The sequence below is a fragment of the Zootoca vivipara genome, chromosome 11, assembly GCF_965207765.1.
Source record: "Zootoca vivipara chromosome 11, rZooViv2.hap1.1, whole genome shotgun sequence".
Taxonomy (NCBI): Eukaryota; Metazoa; Chordata; class Lepidosauria; order Squamata; family Lacertidae; genus Zootoca; species Zootoca vivipara.
Window position 1 is genome coordinate 33,484,823 of NC_142594.1, and position 18,772 is coordinate 33,503,594.

At 40.3% G+C, this 18,772-nt stretch overlaps 1 protein-coding gene across 1 annotated transcript in view; it reads right to left on the bottom strand.

Annotated features, from left to right (window-relative positions):
* Nucleotides 1-506: 506 nt before the first annotated feature.
* The window catches only part of ZNF804B (zinc finger protein 804B), a 210,636-nt gene continuing 192,370 nt past the window's right edge, over nucleotides 507-18,772 (bottom strand). Inside the window, exons 3-4 of the mRNA XM_035129662.3 lie at nucleotides 8,617-8,747; nucleotides 507-6,772 (exon numbers count right to left, since the gene is read on the bottom strand). Of these exons, the coding sequence (XP_034985553.2) occupies nucleotides 3,253-6,772; nucleotides 8,617-8,747 (3,651 nt within the window). The 3' untranslated portion in view covers nucleotides 507-3,252. The remainder of the gene's footprint in view (nucleotides 6,773-8,616; nucleotides 8,748-18,772) is intronic.

Sequence of the window (18,772 nt, forward strand, 5' to 3'; positions counted from 1 at the left end):
CATGACATGCAAAGCAAGATATGTCAAGCCTTTATTTGTTGTAATTGTAATTCTTTGTCGTTAGGCGGGTCAATTATAAATGGAATGTAATTAATGAAATGTAATAACGATGTTTATTTTTGTATTGTTGTAACTATTTGTTTTATTACCGTACTGTGGAATTTCCAAAAAAAAAACATTTGTAAAAATAAAAAATAATAAGTTGCATTACTGAAATAAATGCACTTTTCGACGATATTCTAATTTTCCGAGTTTCACCTGTATATGAAAGCACATAAGAAGCATTGTTGGTAAAACTGGCTTGTGACGTATAATGATTACATCTGCTTTAGTTCAAATGTTGAAGGAAAAAAAACCTGTGTGTTATCAATTAAATTTAATATTAAATGAGAACACGAACTATTTAATAAATCCATTAAAATGGTTGTAAATAACACATCAGTGGTGATTTTTTAAATAAAAAATATTTATTTATAGAGCCATTGAATCAACTCTAGTAACACATGCTTAAAAAAAATTCTTAAAGAAATAGCCTAAAATAATTCAGCATTACAGCTTCTTGTCTATCCATTTCAGTTCTGTGGATTGAAATACAGAGTATGTTTGTCTCATCTGCATCCTACTTTGCTGCTGTTTTTTCGTATATTTAAAAATGCATGACTGACGCTCTTTATGCCATTAAGCATTTTTATTGAAAAAAAATTATTGCATGAAACTACATTCCCAGGAACAACTTGAATAATGAAAGGAAGAAAAAAAAAGCTGCATTGCATGTTCAATAGTGCAATTCACTTATCTACTGTATAATATAAAACACTTTTTTTTTAAAGAGAATACAAAACAAAATAACTAGTTTACAGGTTATACTAGCCAGAGTATTATTTAGTTTGAATATAAACTAAACACTTTGAAAAACGAATCAAGTGGCATATTTATTTATTTGTTTGCTTTTTTGCAAAACTGCATAACAGACAGACATATTCAGTGTTTTACAGAGAGGCTTTCATAACAGGGAAACAGTTACATCTGATTGGTTGGTCTCGCCTGATCACTTTTGTCTCTCTCCTGTACAAAGTGAACTTTTAAAACTAACCCTAGGTGAGATTGAATTGGAATTCCATCTTGTAATTGGTGGAAGATACAGCTGGGGAAACCAGGTTTTTTTTTTTACTTTTCTAGAACGCAAGTTGATCTGGAAGCTGAATGCATGTTGAATCCTTCTAAGGGATAAGCTTGGGGCAATGTAGGAAATCCATGATCAGAATATCTCACTTTTACTTAAAGGCCAGTGGATTGGGCAGTTGGATCAGGGTTTAGACATTAGGGGGAGAAAGAGGAAAAAAACCTTCCTTCCAACATTTTCCTGATTTAAATTTCCCACCTTTAAACCTTTAAGCTGGAAAATAGCAACTTCGGAAGACAACTTCAGTAGGGAAAATGGTGCAGGTAAAAGGCTAACCCAACCCTCATTTGGTGCTGATTCTGTCTTAGGGTGCCTCCACATCTGTTTTTAATGTCTTCTTTCTGAACTGTCTTGCTGCAGGCTCAGACACAGTTCTGTGTGGATCACACCAGCGGGTGTTAATGAAAGATACTTTCTGGCTTGATGAAAGTGCATAAATAAATTCCTTCCTCCTATTTTACTTACTGGGGTAAGTACCTTACTGTCTGATTAACACATATCTTAAAATTAGCATCCTGAAATGAATTGTTTTACTTAGGAAACATCTCAACATTTGAATGGAATTGAGTTTCAAGGAAATAAGATGCGGGTCAGAACTTACTATTTGCTGTACTTTAGTGACTATTTGGAATGGCTGCATCTTCCAGTGTTTGGGGGCGGGGGGAGGGAGTTTTTACAAACCGAGATCATGACAATCTTTTCCACTTGTCGTTTGAATGCTTCTGATACTGACATTGCAATGAAAAACCCCCACACCAGACCTGTTCATTCTGGTACTGACAAAACAGGTGTCATATTATGTTAGAAAGCCGTTTCACATTATTTCAGATAGCTACAAAAAATGGTCAGCTCACCACAGAAAAGGTTTCCCCTATCTGTGAATGCCTATTTACCATGTGAGGGTTTGACAGATGTGTTTGCCTGGAGGAAAAGGGCTTCTCAACCTGGGGGGAAGTGCCTGTGAACCTTTCCAGAAAAGCAAAGAAAAGTGGGCTTTGCTCTTAACACAAAATACACACTAGCCTGGATCTAGTGATGTCCTGTCTGTACGCAATGGATTTGGAGAAATCTGTGCTGCAGGAGTTGTATACAGTTGCCCCCCCCCTTATGCATGATTGACTCACATGTAACCATGTACCTGTATACACGTGACGCAGAGAAACAAATAATCATAGCTGTCAAGTTTTCCCTTTTCTCGTGAGGAAGCCTATTCAGCATAAGGGAATTTCCCTTTAAAAAAGGGAGAGCTTGACAGCTATGTAAATAATTTGAAACTTGAAATGGGGGAGAGAGAGAGAGAGTCCTCGTGGTTTGTGAGAAGACCCTCCCTGGAGCCCGAAGAGGATGTCAGTGAGGGCAGAGGAAGCCCCAAGGAGACCTGAGGTGCAGCGGGGCTTCGTTTTGGCTGCTCAGCCTCACCAGCTGATGTGCAAGGTAGCACAATAGCAGCAGCGGCTTTCCCGCACACCCTCCAGCTGGCCCCAGAGCTTCAACTCCAGATATTTTGGCGAAGAGAGGAAATGGGACAGCAGGGAAAAAATGGGTGTTTTGAGGCTTTTTTAGAAGGTGCTCCCCACTTTATGTGATTTCAGTTATGTGCATGGGGGCCTGGAATGTAACCTGCCTGTACTTCTAACTTACATTTCTTGTGAAAATGATTAAAATGTCCACAAGCCTATTACAGCTTAAAAGGCTGTATGAAAGCTGTAGACAGCCTCTGCCAACTTGATTCCTTCCAGGTGTTTTGGACTACAATTCCCATCAGCCCCAGCCAGTGTGGCCAATGGTCAGGGATGATGGGAACAGTCGTCCAATAATAACTGGAGGGCAACAGGTTTGGGAAGGCTATTATTTGTAAGGAATGTGAAAATCAAATTAACAATCATGTGCTGCGTCAGCCAGACCTTGATTTCCGCAATGTGTGTCTCATAAGATATGCAATTAGGCTGCTGAATGGGAATTGTCATTGTAAATTGCTTTTGGAGCATAGGACAATGACTTTGCAATTCTAAAAGGGAAAATGACGCCTTCTTCATTTCTGTTCCAGATAACCAACACCTCCGACAAGGTCAGGAACGATGCTGAAGTTCTTGAGTCTGAAATAATGGATGGATCAAAGGGTTGAGATGTACAGCAGAAGATGCAGCTGCGTTCAGCTGCGGCGTGAACAGGGTAGGAATAAAGGCTGCGTGGGGCAGCGGTGGGATTGCCAGATGGGATGGGTGGATGGGAGTCGCTGATATGAAATGGAACGGGTGTCCCGCCAGGAGTGCTGAGTGCGCGGGTACAAAGGCCGGAGTAAAGGGCGAGAGTGAGAATGGAGCAAAAGGCGATGGTGAAAATGGATGTATATGAGTCAGGGAAAGATGGCTGCTGTGAGGATGTACTCCGGTGGACAGAGCAAAGCTCTGCAGCAGCGTATGGCGGAGGGTGGCAACAGAAGAGTGTTGCTGAACAGGGACAGCTGGGGGGGCAGAGAAGGCAGCTGGTCCTGTGGCAGGCACAACCTTGAGATGCTTTGCCACAAGCTGTTTCTGCATATGCTGCTGGGCCTGCAGCTGAAGAAACCTATATTTGTCTATCTCATCCGGGGAAAAGGTTATAGGCTGCTGCGTTAAAGGAGAGGGGATGCACTTACTGTACGGCTCAGTCTTGTTTTCTGTTTCACTGGATTTATGCATAGCACTGTCAGAGTAACAGTTCAGATCCCCTTCCACTCTACTCAAGTCCACACCTGCATGGTGTTCTTCTTTGGTCTCTGTTAGGTTGGAAACAGCAGAATATCCATGAGAAGGAAAAGTACCAGGGAAACCATTTGGCACTGAGTCACAGCTTTGCAGTAGGGGCTGCATTTCACCAGCTAAGAGATCTGGTTGATGCATTGTTGCGGTGTCCTGTGCCATATTCAGGGCCTGATAACCTAAGTCGTTAAGCAGGCTATTGCCATAGTTCGTGCTAGCTGTCAGAATAATATTATCTATCGTTGAAGCTTCGGCTCTATCTTTGCCTGTGCTGCTTTCCATGGAGTCAGCTCCATTGTTCCACCTGCTGCTCATATCAATGTGGAGGGCTTTCTCAAGCAAAGGTAACATTGCTTCACTATCCACTGATGATGCACCTTTAATACCTGGTTGACTATGGGGGAGATCTTTCTCACAGGTATTTGGAAAGCTTTCAGTGTTCTGAGTTTGCTCCTGGTTTCGCTTTGATTTCACCCTCTCTAAAAGGAGTTTGGCAGTTAATGACTTCTTCCCCACTGCTTTCCTTCCCAAGTGGTTGATAGAACAGCTTCCAACTTGTTTTGATGGACAACTTTCATTCTGGCAGTCTGAGTGTGCAGAGTCTGATTTTCCTGGTTCAGCTCTGTCAGTGCTTTTCAGATCCTTTTTGTGTTTGTTCCAGTCATGCACTGATTCTTTTGCAAGGGATCCCGAACTGCTGGCTCTTGATCTGGTGCAGCTTGATGATCTTTCGCTGCTTCCTGAATCTTGGGTGGAAGAACCTTTGGAGCTGCTGTAGCTCCTGCTCCTGCTGTGTTTACAAAGAGGGTGTCTGTTCTTGCTTTGCTTTGATACATCTCTTTGTAGTAAATGTCTATATCTCGAATGTCTTTGATATTTTGCCATATGCTTGTGTGCACAGTTTCTAGATCTTTGACTTGTTTTGTTGAAAAGGCAGCCCCCACCTGCATCATCAGAAGATGAAATGCAATTGTGCTTTTTGTGTTTACATTTCTGCCTTTCAACCGGCTTTTGTTTCCTTTTGCAGCAAAAAGGCAAATGACTTCTGCTGTGATCACTTGATCTGTGACTAGAGTAGCAACTAGCGTAACTAGTTGCACTGCTAACAGAAGTGTCAGAATAATTAGACTGTCTGTCAGAAAAGGGCTTTTGCAAAGGAGTGAATTTCCAGCAACCAGCAAAATTCCCATTGCCTTCGTTTTCCATGGACTCCCTGGGTGAATCTAACTTGTATCCGAGAATGGAATCTTTCCCGCTGTCACTTATGTCACTGCTGCAGGTGACCAAATCCAGGTCAGTTTGTCTTTGGGCATACATTAAATCACATTTTGCACATTTTTGCTTCTTTGTCGTAGACACCAAGGGATAAATGCAAAGGTTTTCAGTTACTTCCTCCTGTAGAGTTTTTTCACAGTTCTGCAACTGCTGTGCTAAAGATCTCGCATGCATTGTTGTGTGGGGACTTGTTGCTCTCGTGTAACGACTTTTTGAGCAATCAAGGGGTGCAGGCACTTCAGGTAGGTTTTCATTCAAATCATCTGAGATGTACTTTGGAGCACTTTGACTCATTTCATTCTCTGTGTCTGAATCCAATTTTGGCCAGGACTTTTTGAGGCTTAGAGCTCTTTTCTTCTTCTTTGGCTTCAAAGACTGATTATCTTTTTCATTGGACAGTTGCTTGTTCTCGGTTAGACCTAAGGCGTCATTTCCATCTATGTCCATGGTTCTTGTTGAGTGCTCATTAGGACTTTCTTCGTCGACTTCATGGTGCTCAGTTTCTCTATGAGCTAAGGAGAGTCGAAAATCAAAATACAATGGATTACAACCATAGGAAATGGAGGGTTCTGTTTTTGTAAACAAAAGAAGTTCTGTGGGCCACCGTAAGGCTGTCCTGCCATCTTTGCTCAGTACATGAAGAAAAGGCAATGCTTTAGGCTTAATTTCATGAACCAGTTCATTTTCCCTAGGCATTTCAGCATCTGCATTGACAGCTTCTGTATAATCAGAAGATTGTTTGAATAGACAGGGACTGTAGTTTCCCTCACACTGATGTCCTTGCTCAGATGATCGTTGGGCTAAGGACTCAGAGACACATTCTGGTAACAGGCCATCACTGTGCTTGTAAGTGTCTTGTTGCATACAAATGTTACTTGTTTGGCATTGAGGTGTAACAACGTTTTCCAAGGATTTCTGGGTCTCGTTCAACTCTCCTCCTTGTTCTTTTGCACCAGGAGACCCAGAACAATCCAAATCTGGAAGATGTAGTTTGTCTTTACAAAATGAAATATGAGTTTCTGTTTGCTCTCTTTCCTTGTACTGATTGTTTTCTTTCTGCAGTTGATTTTTCCGAGCCAGATTACAGGAGGCGAAGCTATCTGGGTGACCTTGAAGGGTGCCTAACCGTTTATGCCCATTTGCTTTCCTCTCGTCCCTCATATGTATACACGCACGGCACTCTTCGGGAGTCTGCTTTGCTTTATGTCGAGGGGATCTGATGCAGTCATATGCTTCTTCCATGTTCTCACTGAAAACGGATGCTGATGACTCGAGCTTCAGGTGGACTTTTTTAGAGAATGAAAAAGACACCCCGGCCCGATTGCAGCCATTGGTGCCACAGGAGAACGCGGGAGAGATGTGGCTTCTAAGCAAACGGTGTGTCTCTATGCAAGACTGGTTCTTGCTTAGCAAAAGTTCCTGCTGCTTCTCTGAAGTGCTGCTGGTGATGCTTTTTCCTTCAGCTGCATTCTTGACTTTGCCTTCTTGAGCTATCAGAAGTTTATCTTGTGACGTCGGCTCTTTTTCTACAACCACTTGGGGAGATTTAAATGCAGGTCTGCATTCAGCAACGCTGGAAATAAATGACATAATAAAATCACTTGATTTACAAATGAATGTTAGATTTCAGAAAGTAGTCATTTTCACTGAGAAGTATTGGGTTCCCTCCAAGGCACCTGCCTGCCTTTGCTCAAGCAGGTGGGCTGTGTCTTTCGTCTTGGAGCAACCCACTGCCCCAATGAGGAAAGACACAACTCACCTGTTCAGGGGAAGGTAATCTGAGCTGCCAATACATCATGGCAGCTGTGGACCCATGATGTATTGGCAGCTCAAAAAGTCTGAAACCACTATTGCGATGTGAACGCCATTTTGGTTTCAGGGCAATAAATTGGAGTATTGCCCAGCTCTAGAATAGACATGACTAACCTAGATTCATTGATTTCCATGGCTCTACTCTGAATAGAACCTACTTAGACACAGCCCGAATACGGCATACTGTGGCAGGCTCACCACAGTCTGAAATGCTTTGGTATGGTAGGTGAAGTGCCCGTAGTAATTTTGCACTGCTGTGTGTTCAAGAAGCCTTTGGACTACATATTGTACACTGTACTGTACAGTACCTGTACTTATTAGTTTAGCAGTCTGCAGAGCACATGCTTGGGATGAAAGAGTTATCAGCTTCAGTCATCTCCAGGTGAAAGATTTCATGCAGCAGGGAGAGAAAAGGTGATAGAGAGTCACTGCCAGAGCAGGCATGCAATATAGACCAATAGACTGACTCGGTATAAGTAATTGAGTGATAGTATAAATTACCTAATGGAATCATCTCCATTTCTGTGTTTCTTTCACAGTAAGTATGCTATTCTAGTTCCCTGGAAGGAACTATTTGGAGTTTGTATATGTGCAGAGAAATGAAAATAAGGATTTCTAGACTAAGCAAATATACGATAGATTTGAGGCTTATTTCCCCTCTTTTCCTAGCAATTTTTATTTTTACAAATTGCTAAGAGCATTAAACTCAGATATGTTTTTAATAAGGTGAAATGCTCTGTTAGTGAAATATTAAATATCAGTTCTGAGAGAAACAGGAGGCCAGTTTCATGCACTTTTCTTCTCCTCCTCCAACACTAGCCGAATACTTTCAATCTTGAGAGGATGTGTAAGTGACCATGGAGGAGAAGGGGCAAGAGGGGATGTATCCTCCCATTCTAGAAGCATTCAGAATGATGCTTCCGGTCTTACTGAACTGTGCTGGTGGGCAGTGAACCTGCTATTATTGTGCGGTATGACAAGGAGACAATATAGTGGTCTGCCAGGTTCCTTCTCATTCCATTTACAGTGACGGCAATGCAAGAGTTTCTCTTGCTTTCTGTGATATCACCACATCACCAGTTCTTATGGGTTTTGTGATGCTGTGACATCATCACACCAGTGGAATGATCTCTGATTGGTTTGGCTCACACAGCAAAGAACCCCCCCTTAAAAAAAACCTAAACAACAATGGTGCCAAAGCAGCTATTGGGAGGGGCTACAAGTCTGAAAAGCATGGGAAAAAACAGGTTTGTTTGATTTTTTTGAGGAGGGGATAATTTTATCCAAAACTTATGGTTTTGGACTGAAAATGTTTGCTCTTGAAAACTCAGCACAGCCCTATTTTTTCTATAAAAATGTCTGTTCTGATCAGATTAGAAAAGAGGATAAAAACCCCAACCATCAAATGCCAAGGAATTAATGCAGGGCTTCCAATTTTATGGCAAGGATGTTTTGGCATCACTGATAATTTAAAAAGGGCTTGCAGAGCATGTGATGATTATCTGTGCATTATATAAAGCAGGAGTAAATTTACCGAGATTTCTTCTGGGACTGCCAGGGGGGTGGATATGAGATTAAAATGTAATACAAGTTCCAGATGCTTACCATTCTGACTGCTTCCGCAGCTCAGCCAGCTGATGGAGTCGCTTGAGTGCTTTTTCCTGTTTCTTCTCATCTTTCCAGGATTTTGAAGCCACGTTCCGTGCAAATTCCCTTTGTTTTAGCTCTTTCAGCCTCTGTGCAAGAGAAGCACAAGAATAAAAGATGATGCATCTCTTCATAGCACGTTGATGCTTTTGTGTTTCTACACATAACCAGACAAGATACAGGAGGCAAAGCTGATAAAATGCAATTATAATGTAATAAGTAATCCCCAGTGAGCAGAGAGGTTGGGGGGTATAGTTATCCGTCAGCTTGACTCAAACTCACATCTCTGTCTAATGCATTTTATGGTAGAAGAGCTGCAGCTCCAAACATGACGGTTACAACCAGATGCAACAGGAAAAACAACAACACAGAAAGCACCAAGTAGCATTAGGCTGTGTACCAGAGGTGCTATGCACCCTGAACTGGTTTTGTGGGGTGGCATTTGAAATTTCCCTTGCAGTCTCTGGCATCAAGGGACCAGAACACTGCAGTTTTCAATTGCTCAAGGAACTTGGGAAGACATTGCTTAAGGCGTTACTTATTAGAAGATGCAAACTATTTTCCAGTGAGAATGTTACATGCCAGGTCATCACTGATGGCGTAGATACTAGCCAATAGGTATCAATTTTACTCACACAGGCATATGAAATAGCTCTTTTGTATTATCTTGGAGAAGTGAGGGGGGAGAGAACAAAGTCAATATTTGGTTTGAATTGTTCCCCCATAACCTAAACCATTACAGCATAAAGCTATGTGGCTCCAACAACAAACGTATGAATTGTTTCTGCTTCTCTCTCTAGCTCCTTGAAAGATTCCATCAACAGTGTCTCCGAAAATTTTTACACATCACTTGGGAAGACATGGGAACTAATTTCAGTGCACTGAAAGAAGCAAAGATCACCAGTGTCAAAGCAACGATTCTTCAACATCAACTTTGTTGGACTGGTCATGTTGTTCGGATGCCTGATTATCATCTCCCAAAGGAAGTACTCTATTCCCAACTCAAGAATGGGAAGCAAAAAACAAAAGAGGTTTAAAGACGCTCTCAAGGCAAATCTAAAAATGTGTAACATAAGCACTGATATCTGGGAAACACTGGCCTGTGAGCTCTCCAACTGAAGAACAGCCTTTACCAAAGGTGTCATGGACTTTGAAGAAGCACTAACTCACGGTGAAAAGGAGAAACGAGGTAAGAGGAAGGCACATTTGGCAAACCCTCACTGTGATCAACTGCCACCCGGAAACCTATGTCTCCATTGTGGAAGCACGTATGGATCCAGAATTGGCCTCCACAGTCATTTATGGACTCACTGTTAAGGCCATGTTCATGGAAAACAATCTTATTCGGCTACGAGTCATTGCCAAAGAAGCGGCAGCAGCAATTAAATAATTTTCCCCCACTCCTACCCGGGTTCTAAATTATAAGAGTAGGATACTCTGCATATGGATTGTTTGGAAACAACCCATAAAGTCTTAAATAACAGATATGCACATATTAAAGGACAGACATGGCCCCCCCCTAATATTGTCCGTATGCATAGTTTTATTGCAATCAAGTATTTATGGATATCCCATGCTGTTTGTTTCAGGTATCTTATGGTTGATTCCATGCCTTGGCCAACCATATTTTACTATGCAGTTGTCTATGAGAATTAGTTGACCTCAGATGTGTTTGCTTGAATGCAATCCATGAAATAAATTGTATTGTTCAAAATGTACCCAAATGGAGCTAGCTGGATAAATCTTCAAATCTTTCTCAAAACAACATCCACAAACGGCCCAGCTGAATGGGCACAAATATATATATATATACAATAGTAGCATTCATATGGCTAACCAAGTACGCAAAAGATGCTAAGCTCACTAACAGGTGCTGTTGAACACTATCGAAATAATTGCGCTCATCCATAAGGGCGCTCAAGCAGGGTAGAGAGCTTGGGTATTAACATACATTTAAGTGTGCAATTACATTTTTTCATGCCATTAGGTACCTAACTGGCTGGCTAAACCTAGTCAAATGTGCCAAAGTATGATTTATTTTACAAAATTTGACTCCTTTGTTCTTTGGTTCCTATGAATAACAATTGCAAGACATTTGCAGCCTGATTATACCAGCTATTGCACTGGCAAATTGGTGCATAGGATTAGATGGAATACTTCTGCACCAGCACAACCTGCGGCATTACTTGGGTACCATAAGACATTAGCAAGCATAATGGCTGTCTCCAATTGAGATATTAACAGTGAAAAGATTAAATAATGAGGGAAATTGGGTAAAATATAAAGAGTTAATAGAGGAAGATAAAGGGGTATTTAAATTTAAAAAAGTATGAAGATATTAAGCAACATCTGACAGGATGGCTGCAGTATTACCAACTAAATAGCAGATTCCAAGAAGAAGAAAGGGTTTATGTCTGAACCATCACGATTAGAAAAGAATTTATTACAAAGTGAACAGAAGGTTATTTCAAAAATGTACAATGTCATTTTAGAATGGGAACTGAAGGATGAAAGTATCAAAGAAACAATGACGAAATGGGCGATGGAACTGGGAAAACCAATAGAAATGGATAAGTGGGAAAGACTATGGAGTGTAACTTGGAAATTTACGGCATCAGAGGCAATTAGAGAAAATTTAATCAAAATGTTTTATAGGTGGTATTTGACACCAGTTAAAATTTGTAAAATGTATAAAAATAAAAATAATCAGTGCTGGAGGTGCCAGGAAGAAATAGGCTCATTCACACATATATGGTGGCACTGTGCCAAGATTAAGCCTATTTGGAGTGGGGTATTAGAAGAGCTTAAGAAAATATTTAAATATAATATAAAAAAACTCCTGAGTCTTTCCTACTAGGAATGGTTGATAAAGAAGTGGACAAAAAGGATGAAAAGATATTTCTATACTCAGTGGCGGCAGCAAGAATTCTACTTGCTAAATTATGGAGAAGCCAGGAAGTCCCAACTATAAGAGAGTGGCAAGAGAAAGTAATTAGTTACATCGATTTGGCCAAATTGACAAATTCGATAAGGGGTGGTTCGAATAAAAAAATTAAGGAAAATTAGGAAAAAATTGGAATATATATAAAGGAACTTGGGTTTAAGACAAATATCTTGTAAAGCTCCCAAAAGGAAAATAAATAGAAGCAGTGAGAACGGTAATAAATTTGAAGCCAGGGAGGAAGAGAAGGGGAAGTCGAAATGTACAAGAAGATATGAATGTAGGTGTACATGAAAAGGCATAAGTTAAGGTGAAACAACATTGTAGAATATAGGTTAAATTATGTTTGGATTTATATGATGGATTATTTGTGTATTTACTTCGTTCTATTTTAGTTGGATATTTTGTTTTATTTCTATTTTTAAATCAATAGATTATTTTTTTTAAAAAAGACACTGGCAAGCATAGGCACATACGACAATATCCCATTGCTTGAAATAACTGCTATTTGTATGCCAGAACACAAGACTTGGTAGGGAGGTTGAGTTGGCAGGCTGGGCAAGGGGAGGGGGTGGGCATCACTGGGTCCCTGTCAAAGCCCACACCCCTATAGACATGCACATTTGCACCCTGGAAGTACACAGAGCTGATGCACACCCCTGTCTCATACTTAAGTCCACATCCAATAAACCTGGATCATTCCCAAGTTTCATAACATGATGTACACTTTGTAGAGTTGAGCATTGGGTTTTTTTATAAGCATGCTTACATCTACATTGGATTGTGGCCTTAGCTTTAGCCCGAGGTATTTTCTTGCCATTTCAAGTGTCAGTGCAAGTGAGAAAGCATTGAAGTTCAGCAAAGTTTCCCCCTCTTCTGTGCAATGTCCCAGCTTTGAACAGGATAATAAGGAGCTCCTACATAGACTGGAGAGCCAACATTTGGTTGGCCAGGTGCCACAAGCCATACCTGCATCTGGTTGGTTGAAAACTAGCCAATTGGCAAGACTCATCTAACTCCCAAATGTACTCCTGGCTTCTGCATCATATTTTCAACTACTTTGCTAGTTTTGACTGTTCTCAAATGTTTTAAGAGAAGGCTGGAGTCCTATGCATTCTTACTTACTAGATAGGAAGCCTTACTAAATAAAGTTGCTTTACATCTGAGTAAAAATGCATCTGTTGTCCTTGTCCATGGAGCTGGTCATCACAAACACTCTTTTCCAACAACACAAGAAATGACTCTACACATGGACATCACCAGATGGGCAACATTGAATCAGATTGGTTATATTCTCTGCAGCCAAAGATGGAGAAGCTCTATACAGTCAGCAAAAACAAGACCTGGAGCAGATTGTGGCTCAGATCATCAGCTTCTTATAGCAAAATTCCAGCTTAAACTGAAGAAAGTAGGAAAAACCACTGGGCCAGTAAGACACAATCTAAATCAAATCCCTTATGAATACACAGTGGAAGTGAGGAACAGGTTTAAGGATTTAGATTTGGTGGACAGAGTGTCTGAAGAACTATGGATGGAGGCTTGTAACATTATACAGGAGGCAGCAACGAAAACCATCCCAATGAAAAGGAAATGCAAGAAAGCAAAGTGACTGTCCAATGAGGCCTTACAAATAGCGGGGGAGAGAAGGCAAGCAAAATGCGAGGGAGATAGTGAAAGATACAGGAAATTGAATGCAGACTTCCAAAAAATAGCAAGGAGAGACAAGAGGGTCTTCTTAAACGAGCAATGCAAAGAAATAGAGGAAAGCAACAGAATGGGAAAAACCAGGGATCTGGTTGGAGATATGAAAATTGGAGATATGAAAATTGGAGATATGAAAGGAACATTTCGTACAAAGATTACCATAATCAAGGACGAAAGTGGTAAGGACCTAACAGAAGCAGAAGACATCAAGACGAGGTGGCAAGAATACACAGAGGAATTATACCAGAAAGATATGGAGGTCTCGTACACCTCAGGTAGTGTGGTTGCTGACCTTGAGTCAGAAATCCTGGAGAGTGAAGTCAAATGGGCCTTAGAAAGCACTGCTAATAACAAGGCCAGTGGAAGTGATGATATTCCAGCTGAACTATTTAAAATTTTAAAAGATGATGCTGTTAAGGTACTACATTCAGTATGCCAGCAAGTTTGGAAAACTCAGCAGTGGCCGGAGAATTGGAGAAGATCAGTCTACATACCAATCCCAAAGGAGGGCAGTGCCAAAGAATGCTCCAACTACTGCACAATTGCGCTCATTTCACACGCTAGCAAGGTTATGCTTAAAATTCTACAAGGCAGGCTTAAGCAGTATGTGGACCCAGAAGTGCAAGCTGGATTTCGAAGGGGCAGAGGAACCAGAGACCAAATAGCAAATATGCGCTGGATTATGGAGAAAGCTAGAGAGTTGCAGAAAAACATCTATTTCTGCTTCATTGACTACGCAATAGCCTTTGACTGTGTCAACGACAGCAAACTATGGCAAGTTCTTAAAGAAATGGGAGTGCCTGATCACCTCATCTGTCTCCTGAGAAATCTCTATGTGGGACAAGAAGCTACAGTTAGAACTGGATATGGAACAACTGAGTGGTTCAAAATTGGGAAAGGAGTACGACAAGGCTGTAAATTGTCTCCCTGCTTATTTAACTTATATGCAGAATTCATCATGCGAAAGGCTGGACTAGATGAATCCCAAGCTGGAATTAAGATTGCTGGAAGAAATATCAACAACCTCAGATATGCAGATGACACAACCTTGATGGCAGAAAGTGAGGAGGAATTAAAGAACCTTTTAATGAGGGTGAAAGAGGAGAGCGCAAAATATGGCCTGAAGCTGAACATCAAAAAAAAACCAAGATCATGGCCACTGGCCCCATCACCTCCTGGCAAATAGAAGGGGAAGAAATGGAGGCAGTGAGAGATTTCACCTTCTTGGGTTCCATGATCACTGCAGATAGTGACAGCAGTCACGAAATTAAAAGACGCCTGCTTCTTGGGAGAAAAGCAATGACAAACCTAGACAGCATCTTAAAAAGCAGAGACATCACCTTGCTGACAAAGGTCCGTATAGTTAAAGCTATGGTTTTCCCAGTAGTGATGTATGGAAGTGAGAGCTGGACCATAGAGAAGGCTGATCGCCGAAGAATTGATGTTTTTGAATTATGGTGCTGGAGGAGACTCTTGAGAGTCCCATGGACTGCAAGAAGATCAAACCTATCCATTCTGAAGGAAATCAGCCCTGAGTGCTCACTGAAAGCTGATCCTGAAGCTGAGGCTCCAATACTTTGGCCACCTCATGAGAAGAGAAGACTCCCTGGAAAAGACCCTGATGTTGGGAAAGATGGAGGGCACTAGGAGAAGGGGACGACAGAGGACGAGGTGGTTGGACAGTGTTCTCGAAGCTACGAACTTGAGTCTGACCAAACTGTGGGAGGCAGTGCAAGACAGGAGTGCCTGGCGTGCTCTGGTCCATGGGGTCACGAAGAGTCGGGCATGACTAACGACTAAACAACAACAACAACAAATGCATCACATTGGGCTGGAAGGATTTGGGGAATTATTCAAATCTACAATTCCAGTTTTACATCTTATTTCAAAGGTGGATGTACATTTTCCTGAGAAAGACGATGTATATTAGACACAAAACACAATTTTAAAATAGTTTTAAGTTTTCCAAATTGACACAAACTATGCATTACTATAGTAGAGCCAACAGCGTGATTCGTAAAATGTCTTCTAAATCCCAACCATAAAATGAGTATTATAAAATTATTTAAAAGCATAATTGGAATGTATGTCTGAGGCATACAGCCATTTAAGCAACTAGCAGAAAGAGCAGTAAGAAAATCTGCTTTCACCATGGTAACTGGCATTCTAAAAATAACTTTGAGCGGCTATTAGTTTTCAGGATTAAACGTACGAGAAAGGCAACTTTAAAATTAACTGATGCATTTCAATTTGTTCTATGGAATCGCGATTTAATAATATTGCTATGAAATTTATTTGAAGTGAGTAGATGCAATGAGCTTTGTAGTAAATTTTGCACAGTAGCACCCACTCATCTCCCACTGCTATTCAGGCCCTATCTGGTCATTTTCTGTCCCAGGGCAAAGCTCTCTCTCTCTCCAACGGGACACTCTCCAGAGAAATCTAAGGGCTCATCACCTAATCAAAATAAATGGGACTCTGTCCAGTTCATGGGATGAGTGAACCATCCTCATGCATGCAAATAAGGGATATGGCAAAGAAAACTTAACGTAGGACTTGTGTCTCCTTTCTATATTCTTTTCAAGATGTCACAACAGTGGAGGCAGTGTGTTACTGTCAAGGATAAGGAAGAAGTGTAGGGTAAGGAACTATTCAAATCCAGGATTAGAAAGGATGAGGAAATAAAAGGAGTGACTGTAGGGAAGAAACAATATAAACTTAAAGCCTTTGCAGATGACCTTGTTTTGACACTACAAGATCCAGAGTCCAGTGTTCAAAGGGCTCTGGAAGTAATTCAAGAATTTGGAAAGGTAGCAGGTTTCAAATTGAATAAATTAAAAACCAAAGTATTAGATAATAATTTGGACAGTAAGGAAAGAGAAAAATTACAAGAAGCAACTGGTTTATCTTTTGTTAAGAAAGTAAAGTACCTTGGTGTAAATATGACGTCAAAGAATTTGAATCTATTTAAGGACAATTATGTGAAAATGTGGAATGAAGTTAAAAATGATTTAGAAACCTGGACTAATCTGAAACTTTCTCTGTTGGGCCGTATAGCTACTGTGAAAATGAATGTATTGCCAAAGATGTTGTTTTTGTTCCAATCGTTGCCAATAATTGATAAATTGGGTTGTTTTAAAGAATGGCAAAAGGTTTTATCGAAATTTATATGGCAAGGGAAAAAGCCTAGAATTAAATATAAGATACTTACTGATGATAAACAAAGAGGAGGCTTTTCCCTGCCGGACTTAAAGATTTATTATGAAGCAGCTACCTTTTGCTGGATGAAGGACTGGTTTTTGTTGGAAAATACAGACATTTTGGATTTAGAAGGTTACGATAATGTTTATGGTTGGCATGCATATTTATGGTATGATAAAGTAAAGGCCCACAGAGGCTTTAAAACGCATATAATCAGAAAATCACTGTATAGTGTTTGGTCCAGGTATAAAGATTTGTTAGAAAGAAAAACACCTAAATGGATATCACCATTGGAGGCCAAGGTCCGTAAAAGAGTAAACATGGAAACCAGTTGGCCGAAATATAGATATTTGTTGATTCAAGAAGGAGACCAATTTAAGTTAAAGACATATGAGGATTTGAAATGTAAACTAGACGATTAGCTCCAATACCACCAGATTAATGAAGTTTTCAAAATGGATAGATTACTTGGTTTTCAATCAGAGAGGTCAAAGTTGGAAACAGAATTGTTAGAACCTAAGACGAAAATACTTTCCAGAATGTATAAATTGTTGCTTGAGTGGCATACGAAAGATGAACAAACAAAGAATGTTATGATTTTGTGGGCAAAGGATGTTGGTCATAATATCATGATTGAGGAATGGGAAAAATTATGGCATGAGAATATTAAGTTTACTGCGTGTAGTTTACTAAAGGAAAATTTAATGAAGATGATGTATAGATGGTATCTTACACCAGTAAAATTAGCAAAGATATACCATAACCATGATAACAAATGTTGGAGATGTAAGAAAGAAGTAGGCTCATTTTACCACATGTGGTAGACATGTCCACTGGTGAATGACTTCTGGAATAAGATTTATAATGAACTCAAGAAAGTGTTGAAAAACACATTTGTTAAGAAACCAGAAGCATTTCTAGTGGGCATTGTAGGGAAGGAAATTCCAAAGAAGAATGTATCGTTTTTTATGTATGCTACGACGGCAGCGAGACTTTTGATTGCTAAGAACTGGAAACTACAAACATTACCAACGATTGATGACTGGCAGATGAAGATGATGGAGTTTATGGAACTGGCTGAGATGACCGGAAGAATCCGCAACCAGAGAGAGGAAGCGATGGAAGAAGAATGAAAAGATTTTAAACTATATTTAAAAATATATGCTAAAGTAACATATTAGATCAGAAATTAAGATGTAAATAAACTGTGGAATTTAGGAATATGTGATATGAAAGTTAAAAAGTAAGATTAGGTAAGGTGATGAAAATGATTTAGAAGTTGCTAACTATAAATGTGTTAAAGAACCACAGGGAGGGAAGCCCGAGGAGGTCCCATAAATCATGTGAGATGATATGAGAATTGTTATTATATATGTTTTTGTTTTTCTTTTTTATTCTATGTGTTTATTTTTTATTTTTTATTATGTATTGTTGTTATTTTTTTGAAAACACTAATAAAAATATTATTAAAAAAAGGAACTATTCAAATCGACTTGGCTCCTAAGATAAGTTAACAGAAATAAGCTTACAGAGGGAGAGTTCCCCACTCACCCCTCATGTCTATAGACACTTGCGTCCCAAAGAGCTGCTCTGGAGGGTCACATTGATGCTTATTAGTTTGTTCTCATGGCTCCTGAACAATTGGGGGCTGGAGGCTGCCAGGTGAGAGCAAATTACCCCAAACAGGACTTGGATCCTAAAATGATGTAAGGAAATTCACAGAATGAAAGTTTACCATCCTCTCCTCTCCCTAGCAATCCCCTCCTCACGTTGCTCAGGGTAGGGGCTCATAGGAGAGGTAATAATAAAATAATAATAATAGTAATAATAATAATAATAATTTATTTATACCTCCCCATCTGGCTGGGTTTCCCCAGCCACTCTGGGAGGCTCCCAACAGAATTAATAATAATAGTAATAAAAAAGCGATAACACACCAGACATTAAAAACTTTCCTAAACAGGACTGCCTTCAGGTGTCTTCTAAAAGTCAGGTAGTTGTTTATTTCCTTGACATCTGATGGGAGGGCATTCCACAGGGCGGGCACCACTACCAAGAAGGCCCTCTGCCTGGTTCCCTGTAACCTCACTTCTCACAGTGAGGGAACTGCCAGAAGGCCCTCGGAGCTGGAGGTGTATGTATGGTGTCATACATAATTGTTGGGATGAAATCACAAAATTGCAGAGTCGGAAGCGACCACCAGGGCCATCTAGTCCAACCCCTACAATACAGGAACCTTTTACCCAAGGTAAGGCTCAAACCCACAAC